We start from the raw sequence: 14158 nt of genomic DNA, 5'->3' as shown, positions 1-14158 counted from the left end.
CTTTTGGATCTCTACATTTGTCAACTGTAGCATCTTAATTCTGATTTACACTTCCAGTTTAATTCTGTGGGTGGCCATAAGATTTGAAAGATGGCCCACCTCAAATTTGAAAACCGAATCTTGAGCTCCTTCGAGTAAGATCCGCTCTTGAATCACCATATGCACAATCGGTGACTTCCAACTTAATGCATCTATGACCTTGTTAGCTTTTCTAGGATAATACAGGATGTCGCAATCATAGTCCTTAAGAAGTTCCATCCAACGACGCTATCTCATATTCAAATCATTCTGAAAGAACAAATACTTGAGACTTTGATAATCTGTAAAGATTTGAAACCTTTCTCCACACAAGTAATGCCTCCAAATCTTCAGAGTGAAGATAATCGCTACGAGTTCTAAGTCATGTGTCGAGTAATTCAACTCATAAGGTCTCAACTGACGAGGTGCGTATGCAATGACTCTACCATGTTGCATTAACACGCAACCTAGTCCTTTAAACGACGCATTAGTATAGATCTTGTATCCTCCAGGACCAGATGGTTTTGTCAGCACTAGTGCAGTAGTCAACTTCTGCTTAAGCTCTTGGAAACTACGCTCACACTTATCTGTCCATACAAACTTCTCTTCCTTCTTTAGCAATTGAGACAGCAACATGGCTATTGCTAAAAATCCTTCCACTAACCATCTGTAATAACCTACTAATCCCAAGAAACTTCTGATCTCAATCATTGTCGTCGGTCTTGGCTAGTTGATCACTGCTTCAATCTTGGTTGGATCCACTAAAATTCCTTCACCTAAAATACATGACCTAGAAAAGCTACACGAGTTAACCAAAAATTGCACTTACTAAACTTGGCATATAGTCCATGATTTCGCAGAGTTTGGCGCACTGTCCTCAACTATCTTTTGTGCTCCTCAGGACTTCTCGAGTATACCAGGATGTCGTTAATGAACACGATCACAAACTGATCCAGGTACTCCTTGAATACAAGATTCATTAAATCCATGAAAGCAACTAGGGCGTTAGTCAAACCAAACCGCATTACGGTGAACTCATAATGGCCATAACGCATACGAAATGTCATCTTCAGTATATCTTCATTTCTGATCCTCAACTAATAATATCGTGTCCTCCAGTTAATCTTAAAAAAATATCGACGCTCCCTGCAACTAGTCGAACAAATCATCAATTCTCGACAGTGGGTACTTGTTCTTGATTGTTACCTGATTGAGTTACCGATAGTTAATGCAAAGGCGCAATGAACCCTCTTTCTTCTTCATGAACAAAACTAGTGCTCCTCAAGGTAATGCACTAGGACGTATAAATCCCTTATCCAATAACTCTTGCATCTACACCTTCAGTTCCTTCAACTCTGATAACGCCATGTGGTTAGGAGCCTTAGAGATTAGCTCCGTCTCGGGGGCAACTCAATTACAAACTCAATCTCCCTTTCTGGGGGCAAACTAGGTAATTACAAAGTCTTGTACAACTGCAATGTCCTCGATCTTCTGCTCCTCGACTGTCATATCCACAACAATCATCAAGTAACCTTGGCAACCCCCGTTTAACAAACGGGTTCCCTTTGAGTAACGAGACTGAAGAAATCGAGGGTCATCCTCGACTTCCAATAAATTCAAAACTTTCACCCGCTAACGAGTTAAACCGAATCGTTTTATGATAACAGTCTATAGTAGCTCGTTGCTCGGTGAGCCACTCCATGCCAATTATTACATCGAAATCATACATGGCTAGGACTATCAAATCTATATTTCCCTCTCACTCACCAATAACCAACTTGCAATTAGGACAGCCTACTGTAGAGAACACCTTATCCTTTAAATGTATAGATATACTAATAACTAACTCCAATAATTCAGGACTTAACCCTACCAACTTAACGTACTACTCAACAATAAATGAATGAATAGCTCTAAGATCAAATAAAGCATAAGCAGCATGGTTGTTCAATGAGACCGTACTTGTGACCACGTTAGGTGAGTCCTCTACCTATCGCTGGGTGACGGCATACACCCTTCCCTGAGCAGGAGGTCTATTCATACCACCCTACAGCGCATATCCTTTATTATGTCCCATCGGTGGCGGCGGCAGTAGCTGTGATCCCATTGGCCTTCTAGGACAATCCCTAACTTGGTGACCTTGCTGGTCACACCCATAGCAAGCACCCATCCTAGAATGGCATTGGGCCGATCCATGTTGTCTCCCATATAAACGACATACTCCATTCTGACTCGGTGTTGACTTGCCTATCCCACCCTTCCTATTGGGCGAAATAGGGTACCTTCCTTCGGTCATAGGCTTCTTCCCAAAATAATATCCATCTCTGTTTGAACTGAACCGTGACCCAGATGCGACAACTTGTTCGTTTAGGTTCCTCTCTATTAGCTGGGCCCGCTCATATAGGTCATTGTAGTCTTTCAAATTGAATGGCACCAACAAGTCTTTCAGCTACGGTCGAAGGCCATTCCTCAACCTCCTAGTTCTATCCCCTGGATCTTCTACTAGTCTCATGGTATACTGTGATAGTTCAGCAAACTTTGCCTCATATTGGTCTATAGACATTACCCTGACGAAAGCACTGGAATTCTTCCATATTTTGTTCCCTAGCACTATCAAAGAAGTATTTGCCATTAAAAGCTTCAACGAAGGGGTTCCTCACCAAAACCACGCCTTTCTGGGATCACTCTCCCTTTGGTAGCCCCCCACCAAGTGCTTGCATTTCCTTACAGCAGATAGACTGCAAAGACCACATTTTCTTCCTCTGAGCACCTTAACAATGCAAAGGCTTTCTCCAAGTCTTGGATCGAGAAGGTTGCAGCCTCGGGATCACCTACCCTAGTGAACCTCGGCGGGTTCAACTTCAGAAACTCTTCAACAAACTTGTGCATCGATCTCTCCCTGACCATAACTCTAGGTTGGACTTCGGCAGGTATGGCTGCAGCAGCAATATCAGCTTTGGCGACAGCAATAACAGTAGCTGAAGTGGTGGCAATAATGGCGGCGACTTGATCTTGGGCCTGTTGCCCCATCAGATTTCTAAGGGTCTCGAGCACTTGCACGATCCCATCAATTCTAGGATCGCCAGGTTCTATTACACTAGCACCGACCTGCGGTGGCACTATCCTACTAACGCTGGCCTAAGTCGGTGCTTTTCCTCAGGTACCGACTCTTATTGGCATCCTACCCTGAGTGACATATGTCACTGATCTCTTCCTAAGAGTTCTCTACTCCTAATCACTCATGATGCAGACTCTCTACAGAACCTACTTTCCAATTCCACACAAAATTAGAAAACTGAGCGATCACACAAAATAAGCTACCAATCGGCTAATCAATCGCATGCATTAGCATAAGGAAAGGCCTTTCCTACTAACTATCCCCTAACCCATCACACATTATCACTTCATACACTGACCAGCTCTGATACCATTTCGGGCGGAGATGTCACGCCCCGAACCTCGAGCGCACGCACATTCCTCAATGGTCAATCAAATTGCGATATTCCCAGGACATATCGCCGATCAATTCATTTTATTGCACAAGCGAAAGAGAAATAAACCATCTCCAAACAACAAACAAACATAAGATAGAAAAGCATAACAATTAATTTAAACCAAACATATTTTATATACAAACTAGGTCATATACAAAAGAGTCTAACTCAAAAAGGGCCACTAAGCTATCTAAACTCATGGCTCTACAACTATGGGCTTTGAGTCCACCACGACACCATCAGGAGTGTTAAGATCCATCTGGTGACCTATTTCCCACTCCCCAGTCCCAACAGAAGGCTTGTTGAAACCCTGAAAAGGGCCCTCCCAATCCCCATGAGGAAAGTTAATAAACCACGCTATGAATCGATGAAATACCAACTGAGGTAAGCCCTCCTCGACCCAAACCATGGACTCAACTAACTCCCGAGTCAGGGTGGTACCAGGAATAAGGAAGTAGGTGAACTGAAAATCCATCACCTACGGGACCCCATATCGTACTTGACATACCTCCATCTATGGACTTGAAAATTGTAAACCACAACGGGGTGAGACTATGTCTCAACGAGTCTACACCCTAAACCCCAATTAGGAAGATAATATACCTAGAGGCAGCCTAACACTCATCATAGAATACTTACCTCGCCTCAACACATCCCTGCACATCAGTATAGTTCATATAACATATATATGCAGTAATTGCACTCAATAACTAAAACGCTTCACTTTCTATATCAATCAATCACAATGGTCCTAATTATAAGACCAAATCATTATGACATGTTCCATTTCGCACATAATTTTGTCCCATAATCATATGCGGCTAATTCACTCATTTAAGCATTCCAATTAATTATGACCCAACGGCCACGGCTAACTCAACAGTCAGCGGTCATTCGGCATAGCCGGGCGTTGTCTCGCCCCATCGAGCACGGTAATGTCTACCTCTAGACGACATTCTCGAAGGAGCATCGGTTTAGCCTCCAATGCGACCGGCATCTGTTGACATGGGGCTTTCCTAAATGAGTATCGTATGGCGTAAATGCTCGTGATAGGTTCTCATAACGATCACACGCACATCCAATCTTAGCCAAGGACATCATGCTTTGCACTCAAATACATCAATTTAAATAATATGGTTGGCATATTTTCTTCATATTAAAAATACCCGGTAAAATAGGTGTGCGTGAACACATGGTTAAATCGAACCATAAAGCATGATATCCTCTCTTTTAAAAATCCCACGATTTTATATAATACTTAAAACATTTTCGGTGTCAAAAATCGACATATGGTATTTTTCTAATTAAATACCAAAATTTCATATTTTTGAAATAATAAATCAAAAATCATCAATCAGCATTTAATTGCATAAATTAACAATCAATTGCACAAACTAATTGCACCACGAAATTCTGACGACTGGCTATCCTGGTATAATTTCCACTAATTAATATAAAATTCAATAAATTACATTTAATTAAATAAATTACGAAATAAATTAATTAAATCACTAATTAAGCTATATACACTAATCTAACCACGTAATTGGACTAATTAAATTAATCTACCTAGGCTAGATGTACATAACCTACTAAACTAACTAATGAAATCAACTAATCACCTAATTGGCCTAACTAATTATTCTAATTTAACTAAACAAGGTAATTATTACAATAATCTCACTTAGCCTAATATAACCCTTCCCTAAGCATAATTAACCACATAATTAAGGTTTAGGAGGTTAACTCACTGGATTAGTGAATAAACCAGTTCACGACAACGGCGCGCGACGGCGACCATAACTCAGGTCTATGGCGATGCAAGGGAAGCTTGAAAAGGGCTGAAAATAGCCACAAGGCCCACGGCTTGGGCTAGCCTTCGGTTCTATGGGCTGAACCGAGAGGCTGGTCGATGGGGCTTGGCTAGTGTGGGGACGAGCAAGGCAGGACCAGGCGGCGATGGGGATAGCAACTGGAACGGCAAATGGCTACAACGACGGCTCGAGGACCAGTGACGGCAAGCTAGCAAGCTTAGGACAGCAACTCGAGCAGGGACGGTGCAAGGTGGACAAAGCACGAGGGAACAAGCAGGACATCATGTGGGTGGCTTGCGGTCTCGGCGAGCTGGCTAACAACGGCATGAGGCCTGGCAGCTTCGATGAGGGACTGAGCTAGCTTGCTTGCTCTGCATATGGAGATTTTAGCTACTTCCAAAGAAGAAGAAGCTAAGGAAGAAGAAGAAGAAGAAGCTGCTATTGGGGAAGGAGGGGACAAGGGGCCTCAAAAGTCCACCAAAATATCTAAAACACTTGAGTTGAGCCCCTAAAGTCTTCAGCTCCTATCCAACAGCCATTTCCCCTCTCAATCTTCTCCAACAAGCCAATTTTGAGACCCAAATGGTGTAAGCCCCCCAGCCAACGAATTTCAAGCATTCTCTCACTAATTCAACTCAATTTCACACCAATTAACCTCGAATTGATGGACAAAATGCTGAGGAGGAAGCCCACACCACTTTCCATAATTTCCTCACCAATTGATCCATCTTGAATGCCAAAATACCACCCAAAGATGGCCATCCAAAATTCCCAGTTTTAATTCGCCCAATTTTGATTTTTCGCCAAAAATTCAGGCTCCCCGAAAATTATTCAAATGATGAATTGACGTCCTAAAAATAAATCGTGACACACCAGAACTTTCGATTCCTAAAACCAGGTTCAATTTTGTGGTCAACTTCAACCGGATGCGATTTTAGCGTGACATAACCTACCGAGTAGCTTTTATGAATTTTTAGCGCATTTGACCCATGTTCGATTATTTTCGATCCACATTGTGCATCTTCAACTCATAGGCGACTCTTAGTTGTTGTGAAAATCTCAAGATTTCAATTACGGGCACAGAATACAGAATCGACAAAAAATTGGTTTAGTGCCGTTCGACAAGAATTTTGCAAACAAGTGGAATCACCCACAATTTAATTGTATGACTCTGTCAAATCAACCTATTTCCAGTCTCTAATCGATTTTAATTGTGCCATATTAACCCTTATAGATTACCACAATCGAGCAATCGATTTCTGATCAAATTCTCAAGTTAGTTGCATTTATATTCCTTAATGGCTTCACTTGATAGATTAGTTATCTCATGAGTGATCGGCTCATAGAAAAAGACTATAGGTGCGTCGATGAAAAGCCCAAATCATATTATCAAGACAGAATTGAAAATCAAGATGTCACATGAAGTACTTGCATGATGATTTTGTTAATTAAATTCTTCTTAGTGATGAATATTTTGATTGCTCAAGATCTTTTGGTGACAAAACTAGAATTTTGCCAGCATAAGTCAAGTATTTAGTGATGAAAAATTTTCATTTGTCGATAATCAACATTTATCGACGGAATTTGCATTTCCATCCCTAAAGATGAATTTTTACCATGAAAACAAGCTTCGCCATTAAAGGTTTCCTCTTAAACGAACATCGAGATTTTTGTCACTACAGATCACTTTTAGGATCGATTTCTATTTTCTTTGCCAACACTTAGTTGCTATAACATACTATTCTAATGGGTCTATTTTAATCGGTTTTTACATTTTTAGTCTTCGTTCAACTTAAATTTTGCGACTTATGCATTTTGACTTTCTATAAGTCCGATTCTTCTAAAACACTCATAAATTGACAAAATGATTTATATATAATTTTTCAAAGATTTTCTGAAATTCCAATTATATTAAAAAACTTTAACGAGAAAAAGTACCTTTTATTTTTATCTATGTCCAAAACAAACAGGTTACTTGAGAATACCATACATACATCAATGCCTCTCGCAGATCTTCATGTCTGCTGACTATGCTTACGATTTTGGCGTTAGTTTGATTGATGGATTCTTCTTTAGTTTTTCATTGGAGGATGGAAAAGAGGATGGAAAAGGGCACATGAAAATGTCGCCTGGTCCTCCACCGGTCGATTATCTCCCAAAGCATGACCTTGACTTGGAAGCGGCCGTTCTTTATCCCACTTGTATTTTTTGAACATTCCACTTCTATCCAATATAATTAACAAAACAGAGATATTATCTTCCCTCTCCTTCTCAGTCTCTTCTTCTTCTGACCGGCTTTGTGGCTGGCTATAGCTCAACTTTCATCCAAAGATCCAGGTTCTCTTCCTCTCTCTCACTCTCTGCGCGTGTGCCTAGCGTTATGGTATTTTTGTTGGTTTGTCAAAGGATTTCGAACAGTGTTTAGTGAAGGTGCTAACAAGCAGCCATTAACAATTTCATATCATTCTTCTGCGCGAACAAGTAGCCATTAACGGTTGCTACTATACATTAGTACAATGTTCATCTCAGTGTCATGCACCAGCTTTTATTGCGACACTAGAAATTACCAAAAAAATCTTAAATCTATTACAATTGTGCCGATTTAGTTCTAAACCTTTTTTTTTTTTTTTTTTTGCCAATTGAGTCCTAAAATTTTTGTAATTGTGTCAATTTAGTCCTTCCGGCGAAATTTGGCCGACCGGCGTTGACATGGATGTTGATCGGTGCCACAAGCAATATTTTAATATTATTTTATTATTTCGAATTTTTATTAATTTTTTTATCTTTTCTTTTTTTCCAATTTTCCTCTCTTTTTTTTTTTTTTTTTCTCCCTCCCTCCTTCTTCAGGTGACCGACCAAATAGGAGGGTTGGTCGCTGAACTAAGGCGGTTGACCAAGCCTGATTGTGGGTGAGCTCGCCCTACCGTTGCTAGGTGAGGGCCTCCCAACCATGGGTGAGGCAAGCCCTCACCAAATCAAGCGAGGGTGTGCCCCCTCACCGGATCCACTAGCTAGGGATTAGTGAGCTTGCCTTCTTCCAAATCCAGTGAGGGCTCACCTCGCAGTTGAGCTTGCCTAGCCACTGGCGAGGCAAGCCCCTACTAGATTTGGCAAGGGTTCGCCTTGCCAGTGGCTAGGCAAGGGCAAGCTCGACGATCCACTAGCAAGGCTCACCCTTGCCCAGATCCAACAAGGGCTTGCCTCGCCGATGGCTAGGCGGCCATCACCTGGCGACGGTAGGGTGAGCTCGCCCTCAGTGGGGCTTGGCCGGCCGCCTCAATCTAGCGACCGGCCCTCCCCTTTGGCCAATCGCCAAAAGAAGTAGGGAGGGAGAGAAAAAGTAAAGATCAAAAAAAGGAAAAAAAGAATAAATTAATAAATTAATAAAAATTCAAAATATAAAGTAATATTAAAATATTGTCCATCGGTGCTAGCCGACGTCCCGTCAGCGCCAGTCGGCCAAATTTAGTCGAAATGACTGAATTGGCACAACTGCAAAAGATTTTAGACTCAATTAGTAAAAAAAAAATAAGTTTATTTATGAATTGACACAATTGCAATATGTTTATGATTTTTTTGGTAATTTCTCCTAGAAAAGGCAGAGAGGGTCCTATCTTGGTAGATGGGATTCTAGACTTGTGGAGTTCCGCGCAATACCAAGTGAAAAAATAAGAGGAATATGTTGCTCTAAATTTTCGATAAAAAGGATTAAATGGTTATCAGTTGACAACGCATAAGTTGGACTTCATCAAAAGATTTCATTTAAAGCAAAGAAGGGCATTTTAGATGGGAAGATTTTTTGGGACATAAAGTTTCAATTGGTCCTATGAGAAAAGCTGGTAAGTTTCTCTTTGATGAGTCCGTCCAAGTGGGGTGTGACTTCGTACAATGATTCTAACCTGAAAAAAGGTGGAAAAAAAAAAAGCAAAAGACGAAACACTGAAAAGTGATTAAAGATGTTGAAAATAGCATGTTTCTTAGCCAAGTTAGTGTGGAGTTGGACATCAGGACGTGTAGTGTTCTTCATCCTAACTTGGGAGACTGACTTCTAGTTGACTTACTACAGACACGTCTCTTTCTTCTTTTGCGATGGAGTAGCACTATCAAGAATTTTTATGCATTTGCTTGAAAGGCAAGTTGCATAAAAGAAGGGTAAACAGAGTTATTTGCAAACACTAGCGCGGGGAAGACATGCTCGCCAACTCGGATTTTAGATAGCATATTCTCCGGCTATGGAGAGAACAATATATGGTCCAAGGACCATGCAGATCAAGTACATCTGGATCAGTTAATAGTCAGGGTTCCATAGTGAGAAACATATAATTTATGATTTGGATAATATGAGTTCACATGATCTGTAGACCATACAGTAACTTATCGGCGAATGCTTAACTAACAGGGTATTGTGTTACGAGCAGCAGCCTTGTAGACCTTATCTGTATATTTTAAAATTTAAGTTGATGCACCGGTCACGTGTCAGTTATGTAACGAGCAACAACTGACATGTACTCGTAAACAAGTCATGCATTTTGATGCCAATCAGTATTGACATTTGCAATACGTTGTGCAACTCTTATCTCTAATTTAGCTGCTCTTCACTAGGTTGAGTCCATCACGAAGTCCCCGTAATTCAGCTTTCCGCACTAGATGCTTTAATCCAATGTAGTCTCAAATCATCCTTCCCAAGGACGTTTCAATTGAACCGATACAAGTCGTGACTGTTTGAGTCTGCCGACGCATGGCTAAAGAAGTGTATATAGTTGCTGGGGTCAAGGCCGTTCATGTGACGTGGTGGAGGAGCTGCAGTTTTAAAGAACCTGATGTGCATTTTTAGATTTCAGAAAGGCCCGACAGATTGAAGTCAAGGCAATACAGAGAGAGACTTACGGTTTGGTTTGAGCGAATGAGGGGTCCACGTTAAAGAAACTGACACCAAGTTTTCATAGGTTATTCGATGAATTCCCATTTTGGTTAAGATCAACCAGAGCTAGTACAAAACTTTGATTTATAAAGGTCTGAGCTACATCTGTTTTTCAGCTGTTGCACCATGTTCAATTTCAATCCGACCCCACAAAAATTTCTCACAAGTCTATCCATTCATTTGAATCACTTGGCTTCTATGGGATCACGGCTACATGATAGGCAGAACTAAAGTGACTTATTAAGTCAAGAGTCAGTCGATGTGGACTACCGTACAATTGATGTGCATATTGGCGGCCAATATTTTGTACATTTGTCAATGATGATCATACTCTTCATTGTTTCCTAATGCACCTCCTAAACAACTAGGGCTCCCATCACTCCTAGCACTGTCAAATTATTTGCGAGCTGCTATGTTCTCAACTAGATGAATGTTATGGATAACAACAGGGATATAATATTATAATATCCATTTCATACTTCTTCCAATTCCTTTTCAGGGCATTGAATGATTTTGAAAGTGTCTTTAGGCAAACCTCAGACATTTTCTTTCTACTAGCTCTTCAATCACTGAGACTGTGCATGTAACTTTTGTATTTCTATGTAATCGTTCATGAATGACTCAAATTTTCAGATTTTGGTAGCTGCAGGTGCTCTCTGCAACGAACAGAAGCTAGTGAAAGAACGCAGACCAGCCTCTGAATCTTTGGAGCAATGATAGCTCACGGCTCAGTGAGAATGTGTCGGATGAAAGAGGCTCTGACACAAATGGTCCTCATCCTTTCATTAAGCATTCCATCTGCCAATTCCGAATCCTTTGACAACATTTCTTTCAATTTCCCATCTTTTCAATCGAACGATCAGCGAATAACTTTTCAGGGCAATGCCTCTGTCCTGAACCCCGTCATCCAACTCACTCTAGGGGCGCCATCGGAGAGACCCACACGCATAATTGGCCGAGCAATATATCATCAACCTATGCACCTGTGGGATAGTTCAACAGGGAATGTGGCAGATTTTGTTACCCAGTTTACTTTCGCTATCAATTCCCATAGGAGCAACTCCCATGCTGATGGATTGGTTTTCTTTCTCGCTCCCAATGGATCGCAGATCCCTGAAGGCTCAGAAGGAGGCTCTCTAGGCCTTACAGGTTCATATCCAAACTCTACCAACTCTAGTACCGCATTTGTTGCGGTAGAGTTTGATACTTTCTATAACCGTTCAACAAATCAATCGGATCCGCTCTGTTATCATGTGGGTATTGATGTAAATAGCCTAATTTCTGTCAGTAATACTTGTGTCTCATGGATGAATGACAAGATACTCCTTGGTCAACGACTCCATGCTCAGGTCACATACAATTATAGAGCAATGAACTTGAGTGTTGTTTTTAGAGATGATGCTGATAATTATACCAGCCTCTACTATCAGCCAGTCAATCTGACAGAGTACTTGCCGGAGTGGGTGGTTTTTGGTTTCTCAGCAGCGACAGGGCAGTTATTTGAGGCTCATACAATTTTCTCATGGGAATTCAACTCCAGTCTACGAATCCTTGACAACGTAAATGGCACGACCAATGCAACTACTATCGACACACCAAGACAAGGGAAAAGAGTAAGTCCTGGGTGAAGGGGGCTATCTTAGGCTTAAGCTCTTTGGTGTTTCTTATCCTTATTGCTGGATTTGGCTGGTACGGTTATAAGCTAAAGAGAAATAGAAATGATCGAAGTGGAGAAGAAGAAGATGTTCCGGGGATGGATGAAGGATTTGAACAGTCGAAGGGACCCAAGAAGTACTCCTACAAGGTATTGGCTGTCGCGACTGACAACTTTGCCAATGCCCGGTTGCTTGGGAAAGGGGGTTTCGGAGGAGTGTATGAAGGCCACCTCGCTGATGCAAATTCCCGTGTTGCCGTCAAGAAGATCACTCCAGATTCTCAACAAGGCATAAAGGAGTACGCTACAGAAGTGAAGACGATTAGACATCTAAGGCATAAAAATTTGGTGGAGCTCGTCGGCTGGTGTCATGAGGGAAATAAGTTCATACTCGTGTATGAGTACATGTCTAATGGTAGCTTAGACTCTCATTTATTCAAAGAGAAAACACTGCTGACATGGGAAAAGAGGTACAATATCGCTCAAGGCATCGCTGAAGGGCTGAAATACTTGCATGAGGATTTGAAACAATGTGTCGTGCATAGGGATATAAAGTCTAGCAATATCCTACTTGATGTGCAATTTGAGGCTAAATTGGGCGATTTTGGCTTGGCTCGGATAGTCGACCGTAACAAAGGATCGCAAACAACCCTATTGGCTGGGACCATGGGATATTTGGCTCCTGAATGTGTCTATACAGGCAAGACAAGTAAGGAATCTGATGTCTATAGCTTCGGAGTCGTCCTCTTGGAAATAGCATGTGGAAGAAGAGCTATCGAACCGAGGGCATCACAAGGCCAAATTCAACTTGTGGAATGGGTCTGGGAGCTTTATGGAATCGGAAAGCTATTTGATGCAGCAGATCCGAAGTTAGGTGAAAATTTCGACGCAAGACAAATGGAGTACTTGATGATCGTAGGCCTCTGGTGCACTCATCCAAATCCTAAGGAACGACCTCCCATAAGCAAAGCGATAACCTGTTTGAACTTTGATGCTTCCCCACCCATTCTCCCACCGAAGTTGCCCATCCCAACATATATCATGCCTCCATCTTCGACACCCGAATCGTCGCATGTCATGTCCATCAGCTTCAAAAGTAGTGAACCACCGAGCGCTTACGGTACTGAACTATCTGCTACTGGCTCTTCCTAGAAGTCTTCCAATTTATCTTCTTCTACATTGCTTCAGAACACTCTGTAAGTTCGTTGTTTATATGGGTTCTAAATTGCAACTATTCAGTTCTATGATTTGTAATGTATGCAAGCAGACCTTTAGTTTCTAGTTTCTGTTTGCTCCATATTGTGTGAGATATCCGTGGTAGTATTTGGTATGGATTTTGATATGATAATGTGTGTATGAGTGTTTGGAACAACACAACAAAGGGTGAAAATGAATATTGAGAAAGGATTACAAGCTTATAAATAAATAAATAAATAAATAAAATTGGTTGGTCTCTGTTGTATACATGACCGAACGGCATTCCCTATTTATGGGCTGAATCCATCAACTTATACACGCAACATATCTCTTCGTTTGTCGGAGATGTCTTTTGGGTTTTTAACTTGGCCACAAACTTCAACTACCACCTATAAAACTAGGGACTTGGAGATGTTAATCCTAGAGGAGTCTAGGAGCCTAAGCTTTTCTTGGAGAATTGGTGGAAAAATTCAACACGGCGGAATTTTGAGAAAGCTGCGTCATCTTGAATACACGTCTCAAGTTTAACCCCGAAATCCCGAGGCAAGTAGGTTTTATAATTTGAGTGGGATTGTCAAAAGGGATTTTCCTATTTTGGATCAAATTGTAGTACATATAAGAAGTGGACCTTCACAAATTGTATTTGAGATGAGCTTTCAATATTCAACTTCATAAATCTTGTAGTGATGACAGTGAATTCTAAGCCCACCAATTTAAGACTTATGGGCCGAGTCTAACCTACAAATCATCTTCATAAAAGTCACCTCTAAACCTATGTAAAGTATTGAAATAAATAATTTACTCTTACGTAACTAGAAAAATTAGAATCAAGAACTTGATTATATCAGTCAATTAATTAATATCCTTCCGGTACCTAATCTTATTTAAGCTTTGAGGTTTGATTATTTAGAAATATTTTTCATGCGTTATTAAAGAAAACTACTTGAAAACCCTTTTTTTAAGCTATTCCTAATTTTTAGAAAATATAAATTATTCTCAGATTTTTCATATTTCTATTTATTTTTCAAAAAAATTTAATATTAAAATAATAATATACTGT

General features: G+C 40.8%; 2 protein-coding genes across 2 annotated transcripts; both read left to right on the top strand.

The window, feature by feature from the left end:
• Window positions 1–7565: 7565 nt before the first annotated feature.
• LOC104455170 (anti-H(O) lectin 1) lies at window positions 7566–11857 on the top strand (the record flags this gene model as incomplete). The annotated part of the gene is made up of 2 exons (XM_018876922.2): window positions 7566–7663; window positions 10881–11857. A coding segment is annotated over exon 2 (897 nt), but the record flags the coding sequence as incomplete, so codon positions are not given.
• A 3-nt stretch (window positions 11858–11860) lies between these two features.
• On the top strand, window positions 11861–13186 carry LOC120295548 (L-type lectin-domain containing receptor kinase IX.1-like). The gene has a single exon (XM_039316779.1). The coding sequence runs from the start codon at window positions 12001–12003 to the stop codon at window positions 13051–13053; it is 1053 nt and encodes a 350-aa protein (XP_039172713.1). The 5' UTR covers window positions 11861–12000; the 3' UTR covers window positions 13054–13186.
• Window positions 13187–14158: the final 972 nt, after the last annotated feature.

Source organism: Eucalyptus grandis, chromosome 7, assembly GCF_016545825.1.
Source record: "Eucalyptus grandis isolate ANBG69807.140 chromosome 7, ASM1654582v1, whole genome shotgun sequence".
Taxonomy (NCBI): domain Eukaryota; kingdom Viridiplantae; phylum Streptophyta; class Magnoliopsida; order Myrtales; family Myrtaceae; genus Eucalyptus; species Eucalyptus grandis.
The sequence above is the reverse complement of the archived record's forward strand: the minus strand, read 5'-3'. Positions and strand labels throughout refer to the sequence as shown.

Bases quoted from the DNA above. Each gene is read 5' to 3' on its own strand.
- LOC120295548 (XM_039316779.1), top strand. From the start codon at position 12,001: ATGGATGAAGGATTTGAACAGTCGAAGGGACCCAAGAAGTACTCCTAC.